This window comes from Drosophila takahashii, chromosome X, assembly GCF_030179915.1.
Source record: "Drosophila takahashii strain IR98-3 E-12201 chromosome X, DtakHiC1v2, whole genome shotgun sequence".
NCBI classification, from domain to species: Eukaryota; Metazoa; Arthropoda; class Insecta; order Diptera; family Drosophilidae; genus Drosophila; species Drosophila takahashii.
In genome coordinates, this window is record NC_091683.1 from 18,148,866 (window position 1) to 18,157,828 (window position 8,963).

Below are 8,963 nucleotides of genomic sequence, written 5' to 3' on the forward strand. Positions count from 1 at the left end.
TATTTTTATATATTTTAATTCAAGTGACACTATCCAATCTCCACTGTACTTACATGCATTCCAATGATATGGCAGCTCCTTCTGCCTATCGATTAGCCGATAAGCCACCGGCGATAACAACTGTAAAAGTAAGCACGTGCAGGAGACATTTAAAAAGTTGTACATTTTGTCGCCAAAAATAACAACGTCATCCTGTAAATTGTCCCCCTTTTTTGCAGGTGCATGGCAGCAGTGAAAAGCCTTTGTTATAAACCTCATTTTCCTTAAGAAACCCCTGTGAGAATGCCAAAAGCGGCGCCATCTTCGGCTGCCGAAGCCCAGGGCGCCCGGAAAAAGCACAAAAGCCCGACTAACGGTACAGCTAAAGCCAAGAAAACTGCCAAGTCGGATCTCAATATGGCCGATATGGATATGCTCCTCAATCCCAGCGCCAATCTGACCAAGGAACAGAAGGAGCGACGCCAGGCGCTGGAGGACTATGTGACCAGCGAATTTGAGCGGGCCACTGAAAATGGCTCAGGGGATTCCAACCAATCCTCGCCAGAAGTGGAAGCCCGCTCCATGAAGGGCAAATCGAAAGCGGCCAGGCCCACGGATCGCAAGAGACGCCAGCAGCAGCAGCAGCAGGAGGAGGAGGAGGAGGATTCCCCGCCAGCGGACAGCAACAATAATCGAAAGGCCGCCAAAGGAGCCGCCAAGCGACGCAGTCAGGGATTGGAGCACACCTCGCCGGTCCAGGTGAACGGCGGAGCGGCTCTGGCCTGTCCCCTGGTGCGCAAATCCCTGCCAGCCGCCTCGGGTCCCGCCAAATCCTGCCCGCTGCCCGAGAAACGCAAGTCCCAGCCACCGCAAAAGCAAGATAATCCTGTCCAGATAAAGCAGGAACAGCCAGAGCCTGAAGATGAGCAGCAGGAGACGCCCGCCTTGCCCCAGGAAGCCCACAACACCGACAGCATCGAGGAGGGTCGCCGCATCCTGCAGTGGATCCTCAATCCCGTCAAGACCGAGCACTTCTTCGCGGACTTTTGGGAGAAGAACGCCTGCGTGGTGCAGCGCAAGAACCCCAAGTACTACAGCGACCTGATATCCTTCAAGATGATCGACGAGATGCTGATCCGTCATCGCCTGGACTTCACCATCAACCTGGACGTGACGAGCTACAAGAACGGCAGGCGGGAGACGCTGAATCCCGAGGGCAGGGCCATGCCGCCAGTGGTTTGGGGCCTCTACTCCGAGGGCTGCAGCATTCGCATACTGAATCCCTCCACCTATTTGCCCGGTTTGCGGCAGGTGTGCAGCATAATGCAGGAGTATTTCCACTGCCTGGTCGGTGCGAATGTCTACCTAACGCCGCCGAATAGCCAGGGATTTGCGCCGCACTACGACGACATCGAGGCCTTCGTCGTCCAGGTGGAGGGACGCAAGCGCTGGCGGCTGTACGAGCCGCCCCGTGAGGCCGATCGGCTGGCCAGGATCTCGTCGGGCAACTACGATCAGGGGCAGCTGGGCGAGCCGCTTCTGGACGAGGTGCTCGAGGCAGGCGACTTGCTGTACTTCCCGCGGGGCACCGTGCATCAGGCCATCACCGAGGAGGGGCAGCACTCGCTGCACATCACGCTGAGTGTGTACCAGCAGCAGGCCTACGCCAATCTGGTCGAGAAACTGATGCCGATTGTCATTAAGAGGGCGGTGGAGAACAGAATGGCGCTGCGTCGCGGCCTGCCGCTGCACACCTTTCATGTTTTGGGCGAGGCGCAGCGGTCGAACAAGAGCAAGCAGCGCAGGGAGATGGTGGAGCGAGTCCAGCAGCTGGTGGCCACGGCTCTGGTGCCCTCGGAGAAGGAAATCGATGCGGCTGTCGATCAGCTGGCCAAGAAGTTCCAGCACGAGGCGCTGCCGCCGACCATTCTGCCCGAGGAGAAGCTGCGCACCGTTTTCGGCTCGCGCAGCAGCACCGATGAGCAGGGCAACTGCATCTGCGACTATGAGTTCGACGAGGAGACCTCGGTGCGCCTGCTGCGCGCCAATATCCTGCGTCTGGTCACCGAGGACGATGGCAGCGTGAGGATCTATCACCACGTGGACAACGCGCTCGAGTACTGCAAGTACGAGCCCATCTTCATGGAGATCCTGCCCGAGGAGGCGGCCGCCGTCTCGCTGCTCATCTCCGCATATCCGTATTACCTCACAATCGCCCAGTTGCCGCTGGAGACGACGGCCCGCAAGGTGGAGGTCGTCACTGCGCTGTGGGAACGCGGTCTCCTGATGACCGAAAAGCCGTTCAATTAGGAGGAAATCTAGCGGAGATTCGTTAATAAATTGTAGAACATCTTTAAGATACGAAAGAGAAATGTCTGGGAAAAGCCTGTGAAATCCAGAAGGGGTTCTTAAAGAACCAAAAGCAGTAAAGTTATCTATAAGCCCCGTGAATTATTGTATCATCTTTGTAATCCTCAAGTCTTGCTGGAAAACCAATTACATTTGTAATATATATTATATATCGTTTTGTTTAACTGATTTGATTTTGTATTTTATTTGCACTAACTTAAACTGGGAAAATCAGGACATTTAGTGGGATTTCCTTAGGCGCTGCGGATTTTCTTGCGTTCGCGATAGAGACTCTCCTGTTGAACTGGAAAAAGAAAGTAAATTATTAAGATTTATTCAATTCATAAGATCAGTAATATCACTGAAATAATCAAAATTAAGAAATACATATGATTTTCTAAATAAATAGTGTATTAAAACTATTAATATTGAAATTATATGATATTTTGAAGGGTATTATAAACATTTCTGGAAGTTTTATAACATCCTTGAAAATATTAGGGACTACAGTTCATTTTTTAAATAAATAGTGTATTAAAGCTATTAGTATTGAAATAAGATGATATTTTTAAGGGTAATAACAAAAAAAGTCTGGAATTTTTATAAAGTCCTTATAAATATTTTTTAAATATAAAGTGTATTAAAACTAAGGTTATTTTAAAAAGTTATGGAATTTTTATAAAATCCTTCAAATTATTAAGGAAAACAGTTCATTTTTAAAATAAATAGTGTATTAAAACTATTTGTATTGAAATAAGATTATATTTTTTAAGGTTATTATAAACAGTTCTGGAATTTTTATAAAATCATTCTAAATAATCCCATTTTAAGAGGTTAAAATAAAAGCTTTTAAAATGTTTTAAGCTCCGATTTTTTGTAGGCAGTACTCACTGTACGGGTCGAAGCGTATTATCTCCAATTTGTCGGCCAAACGATCGCGAAAGGCATTATATTGATGTCCGCTGACCACACTTTCCAGCACCACCATAATTCGCCTGTGAAACCCTTTATTATTAGCAATAATTCCCACTTGGCAGGCAATTTGACTTACTTGCTCTTCACTTTCTTGAACAAAACATTCGTCAGACGCATTTTGTTTCAGTAAAATGGGGAAAATTCCTTAAATTCTGGAAAAACGCCGCAAAATTGTTGTGCAAGCAAAACGATAGGCACGTGAAACAGCTGACCCCTATCGATAGGCAGGTGGCCTTAGCAGCCGAGTTACCAGATCAATTGACTTTAAGCTTTTGCGCGCCCAGTTTAAAATTTAAATAATTTTATTAAGTAAAAAATAAACAATTATATGTTTAAGCTGATTTTTTAGATACTATAAAATTTAACAAGGGAAATAATATCGCAATTGGCGGAATTTCAACTAATCAATTTATTATCTTTTTAATATTATGTATTTATTTATTTAATTATGCTAATAATAGAAATAAATCTTCTTTGAAACCAGCCTATCCAATTTCCCCGATAAAAAGCACTAGTGTCCTTTTAGACCATTTTATCCCGGGAATAAAGCTCTGAGCTTTTTAGCTCAAGAGAGAAAATACTCCTGCTCCTTTGCAAGTGGAGTTCGAAGCTCAGGAGTTTCAGAATCGAAAATCTTTTCACTTCACGCTGTAATTACAGAACATTGATTTACACCGCAAATAAAATAAAATTGTACATTAATCAATTGCAATTAATACATTATTACAACAAAAAATGAAGTTTAATATTTCCGCCAAATTGGAATTTTCATCTGGCAACTCTCTGAGTTAATGACGGAGAGCCGGTGTTACGTAAAACTGGCACTTACGTTTGCTTACGTTTGACGCAACGCCGTTCTTGGCAATGGGATTTTTTAGGGAAATATCGAGATTTGAGATTTTGAGATTTTTTAGGGAAAAAAGGAAAACGAAACGGACGCGAATTTTCATTTGGGCTGCGGAAACCAACAACAACAGACAAAATAAAAACAAACAAAAAAAAACGGCCAAAATTCCGGGTAAAAAACGGAAGCAAGACACAAAATTCAAACCGCAGATTAAAGTCAAAACAAATAGTCCTTCGTTTTAGGATCAAAAAAAAATCAGCGCAACACGCGCTTTTTGTCACTCCTTTTTGCCCTTGCGCTCTTGTTTTTCTGTTTTTTTTTTTGATTTGGTTTCCCGAGAACTTTTGTACTCGCGCGTGGTAAACAATTCGAATTTTTTTGCGGTGCAAGTTTTTTAAGTGCAAAAAAGGAAAACCAAAAGGCAGCAACAACAAATCAACAGAACGGAATCAAAGTCAAACAAACACAAACGTCTGTCTGTCTGACGAGAAGGAAGCTTCAAAGGAGAGGAAAAAGCGGAAAGGAGAGGGGGAGAATCAAAGGTAAGAAGAGCATTGCGAAAATGCGTATATTTTTGTTGTTGATTTGCATATTTAAAAGTTTTGTGTGTTTGTGTGCTGTGGGGGTTGCAAAGGCGAAATTAGTTTTTAAAGCCCTCTTTTAGGCGCCGCATTTAAGCCAACATCCTGCAAGATTTTCAGCTGAGCCACAGTGTGTCCTTAAAATAGCAAACTTTTGTTTTTAATTCTAAAATTAGTTATGCGTTAAAGTACTCCAAAAATAAAAACATAAATGATAAAAATACATTTTTTCAACAAATTCGCGAAAATGTATAAATATTTGTCTTACCACTATTATAAAAGTCTGTATTATTATTGTATTTTTAGTTAATCTTAAAGTTAAGAATTCCTTGGTTTCCTACAAGTAATTGGGAAACCCCATTTAAACTATTGGCTTATTTAAACTTCTAAATTTATTAAAGAAAGCCGAGTGTTTTTAGCTTAAACGAAATCTGAGCTTTGGGATCACATAAGCCAGACCTTTAGTTTTCGCAGTTAAAGATTTGTATATGTTTTGCAGCAAATAAACCTTTAAAGTTCTTGTAAGCCATTGGAAGTTTCTTAGGAATAACAAAAACCTTTTGTTTATGGGGAGGTAATAAGATCTGTTGTTTTACTTTGCTAACTTTTTGTTTATTTCAAGAGAACTCTAGTTTTTTGTTACAGCTTTCCATTAAAATATGTGGAAATTAAAAGTATACAATAGGATTTTTATCCACGTTGTAATTCTTCTTGATTTAATATTACTTCTGTGCCGGAAATTCAAATTGATTGTTGGTATTTCGAAAAAAACCCCCCTTTTTCAAAAACCGATCGAGGTCTAAATTGTAAATGATTAGCCAAAACGTAAACTTGGCCATGAAGATGGGCGGAAAAAGGGAGCGAAAAGGGGGAGGAGGAGGAGCAGACGAAGAGAAGGAGGACCAGGTGAAATACATAAACAAACAAGCGCGCGAAGAGGAAGCTACGCAAATACATAAGTAAATGAATAAATAATGTAAACAAAATATTAAATTAGAAGAAATTTACTTGCGCGCACGCCGACGCAAACACGAATAAAAGGAGGAGGGGGAGAGTCGGATGATGGGAATGGGGATGGGGAGGAGGATAATAAAGCGGGGGAGAGGGAAGCACACATAAAATTGAAGCACTGAAATTTACACACGCAAAAAACGACGTCGGCAGAGCAAACAAAAATTCGCACGCCCTCTCGCTCGCACCCGTTGTCACCTGGCCCGCCCGTCCTGCTCGCACTCGCAATGGCCACTTGTTTCGCCCTCTGCCGACGTCGACGCAGCTGAAGTGCACTGAAAACAAAGCTCAAAATTAATAAGAAAAATTAATATTAATATAATTATTAATTGTATTGAAAGATGGAACAAATCTTAAGCAGTTTTCTTAGATTAACGTACCTAAATTATTTTATATTCGAAAACACATTTTCGCCATTATTTGAGTGCCACTGTAGTCCATTTGAATACCGTTTGCGTTTTGATATGAATTTTAAGAAATGACTCACGAACTTTAATCCAAAAAAATATTTAACCGAGACCTGAATACAAAACAATAGCCATTAAAATGAGTCACGTTTTTAAATTAGTTTTGGAAAAGCCACAAAAATTAACTTAACACGTTTTAAAATGTTAAATAAAATCTTAAATTAAACCGGGTTTTAAATAAATTTTATTGTTATTACTTAGATATGAAATTAACCATTATTTTTTCTTAAGATAAAAAAGAGGCCTTTACGAGGCCTCACTGTACATTGCAGTGGCGTACTTTTTGTGGCAAGTGTGGCGATCAGAAGCTTTCTTCTCCCTCTCCCATTTCCATTTGTTTGTTTGGCCTGCAACCGAGCAAAGGGGGACGAGGGGGCGGTGCCGATGGGCGGTGGGTGGTGGGTGGCATGGGATTGTGCAATAAAGCTATAATAAAAAAATAACAAACAAACCGTTACAGCGACCGCCGTCGCACACTCATCGCACCAATACACACGCACTTTCGGTGGGTGGCTGAGAGAGGAGGCAGATGAAGGAGAGCGGGGGAGCAGGCGAAAGAACAATAATCATATTTGCTCTCACTCGCACGATCAGCACCCACGCAAACAGAGGGAGCGAGATGGGGAGAGGGAGAGGATATGCAACAAGAGCGTACAGTGGTCACTGGTCAAGGGATAAAAGTGTTTTTTTTTTATATTACAAAAATATACAAGAATAGAATATTTAGAATATTATAGAATAGAATAGAATATTTTAATAGTCGGATTTGCAAAAATATTTATTTATTTTTAAATTATTATAACAAAAACAGAATCGTTTTAAAATCAGATACCTATTATGTATTTTTAAATGTTAACATCTAGGCATTTGGTACTTCTTTCCTGACTGGTGCCCACTGTACCTGAGATAAACTCTCCAAGTTCCGAGAGCCCACTTCTCCGGCGGCGGCTCTCCGTTCTCAGTTGGTCAGTGGTCGTCCGCCGGAGCTTTTCCCGTTAGTCCGCTCCGCTCGCACACAGTAATCCGCGATAAAAACGGGGGAAAAGTGGGGAAGAGTGGGAAAGGCCTCTCTCCGCAGCCAACGTGTTTCGCGGTTTCGTTTTGGTTTTGGTTTCAGTTTCGTTTGGTTTCGCACAGGTTAAGTTTTTCAATTGTATTCGCCCCCCTTGTTCTTTTGTTTTTGTTTCTGTGCGAATTTTCATTGCGATCGTCGTTTGTTTTTGCAATGGCTTTTATTTTGTGTAAGGTGATGAATACCAAAAGAGTGCAACAAAAAACATTCGGGTGTCACCTGTTGTGAGAAAGGGCGAGAGAGAAAGGAGAGAGAGCGCAGAAAGAACGAGGAAAGAGAGAGTGAGCCGACTGATCAACTGTAAGTCGAGCAATGCTCTTCAAACTGAAATTCGCAAGGCGGGAAAAGACAAACAAATATAAATAAACAAATATAAATAAACAAAAGTATCAAACAAAAATAGGTAGCAAAAACAAAACAGCAAAAGCCGGAGCCAATTAATTAAATACGTAAGTTAAACACTCGATGGAAGAGTACACTAAAAAAAAAAACACTTACTTTTTATTATTTACTTTTATTTAAAAAAAAAAATAATAATTTCGGTAAAAAAAGTTAAAAAAACTTCCCAAGTCTCAAATTAAAAACTGTACTTCAATATCACTTTTAAAATTCTGGGAATTTTTAATTCATACGCACATGTCCACTGAGTCATAATTTTATTATAAACTAAAATTCTCCACATCATAACACAAGTATTTTGTATAAAAAAAAAACATATGGATGTCATATGCCCTTTTCCAGGGGCTCAATTATTATATTCCATTATATTTAGTGATCCAGGAATTAAGCCCAAACCCATTCTGTAATTCTGTAATAGATAATAAATGCTTGTATGTCCGCCCAGTTCCGGGAATATTGTTATCTCTCGCATGGAAATCGCTTGGTAACAATTTATGGTCTTGTATGCAGTAAATAAACTTGAATTATCATAAATTATCAAAAATCGCCGAGGATTACCAGTTGAAAGATAAAGCGTTGGAGGGCCAAACACGATATTATCCCCTCACCTCAGCACTGTGCTGTGAATATAGAACATCGCTTTGTTTTGGGTCTATATATAGAACTTAGAGTCCAGAGTGCAGGTGTTTTTTTTTCGTAGTTTTATATTCGTCGATAAATAGGCAAAATATATGAGAATCGAATTAACCAACCAATTACAGATTAGTTTGTTTAATTAAAGCGGTTGTCCGATGAACGCATCCATTTGACACATCCATTTGGATGGATACACAATATTCACACCAGGCCCATTCGCATTTTCACACCCATTGCGACAATTATGGTTCGCATTGTATTATGCATTTATCGAGTTAAGGCCTTTGTGCTCCCGACTCAGTTCACCTCGCTTGAGTTGGTTCAGCAATTCAGTAATTCGGATGACATTGGGCCCTCCAATGAATGGCAATCGTCGAACGGAGCACGCGGCGTATGCGTAATTTTTCTGTAAGGCTCTTCCGCACTTTTACTCGTCGCAAAAAAGAAAGAAATTACCCATAATAAAATCGGTGTATAAATAGAGTGGTAATCACTATTTAACTATAAAGGAAATTATGATTATTATATAAAATAATATTATAAATATTGATTTATTTTAAAAAGAAGCTGGAAATGTTAGAAATAAAAAGATATTAAATTCGAATCAATATATTTTGTTATTAGGCTATTCACTTTTTGTTATACAG

The 8,963-nt window shown here is 40.9% G+C and overlaps 3 protein-coding genes across 7 annotated transcripts in view; 2 read left to right on the forward strand and 1 right to left on the reverse strand.

Moving 5' to 3' along the window:
- The first annotated feature begins 87 nt into the window (after window positions 1-87).
- NO66 (Bifunctional lysine-specific demethylase and histidyl-hydroxylase NO66) lies at window positions 88-2,517 on the forward strand. Of its 3 annotated transcripts, none has more exons than XM_017146883.3 (2): window positions 88-128; window positions 219-2,517. In XM_017146883.3, the coding sequence occupies exon 2, from the start codon at window positions 283-285 to the stop codon at window positions 2,287-2,289; it is 2,007 nt and encodes a 668-aa protein (XP_017002372.2). In that variant the 5' UTR covers window positions 88-128; window positions 219-282; the 3' UTR covers window positions 2,290-2,517. The 3 variants fall into 3 exon arrangements, with proteins under 3 accessions (XP_017002372.2, XP_017002371.2, XP_017002373.2); XM_017146882.3 differs by having other exon boundaries at window positions 90-156; XM_017146884.3 differs by lacking the exon at window positions 88-128 and adding an exon at window positions 142-159.
- On the reverse strand, window positions 2,504-3,518 carry mRpL33 (mitochondrial ribosomal protein L33). Its single transcript, XM_017146885.3, has 3 exons — window positions 3,380-3,518; window positions 3,220-3,323; window positions 2,504-2,632 (listed from the first exon to the last, which is right to left on the reverse strand). Exons 1-3 carry the CDS (start codon window positions 3,418-3,420, stop codon window positions 2,583-2,585), a joined length of 195 nt encoding a protein of 64 aa, XP_017002374.1. The 5' UTR covers window positions 3,421-3,518; the 3' UTR covers window positions 2,504-2,582.
- Window positions 3,519-4,231: 713 nt separating this feature from the next.
- The window catches only part of norpA (no receptor potential A), a 48,856-nt gene continuing 44,124 nt past the window's right edge, over window positions 4,232-8,963 (forward strand). For 2 of the 3 annotated variants that reach the window (XM_044396195.2, XM_044396196.2), the window contains exon 1: window positions 4,232-4,692. The gene's annotated coding sequence lies outside the window, so the exon portion shown is untranslated. Of the gene's footprint in view, window positions 4,693-7,207; window positions 7,731-8,963 lie in introns of those variants that run through there. The other variant, XM_070218151.1, reaches the window with a different exon arrangement.

What these genes read in the sequence shown, in the direction of transcription:
- NO66 (XM_017146883.3), top strand. Translation starts at nt 283, where the DNA reads ATGCCAAAAGCGGCGCCATCTTCGGCTGCCGAAGCCCAGGGCGCCCGG.
- mRpL33 (XM_017146885.3), bottom strand. Translation starts at nt 3,420, where the DNA reads ATGCGTCTGACGAATGTTTTGTTCAAGAAAGTGAAGAGCAA. An exon ending in TTCAAGAAAGTGAAGAGCAA is followed by an intron (nt 3,324 to 3,379) that starts GTAAGTCAAATT and finishes AGGGTTTCACAG; the next exon opens with GCGAATTATGGTGGTGCTGG. An exon ending in AATACGCTTCGACCCGTACA is followed by an intron (nt 2,633 to 3,219) that starts GTGAGTACTGCC and finishes TTCTTTTTCCAG; the next exon opens with TTCAACAGGAGAGTCTCTAT.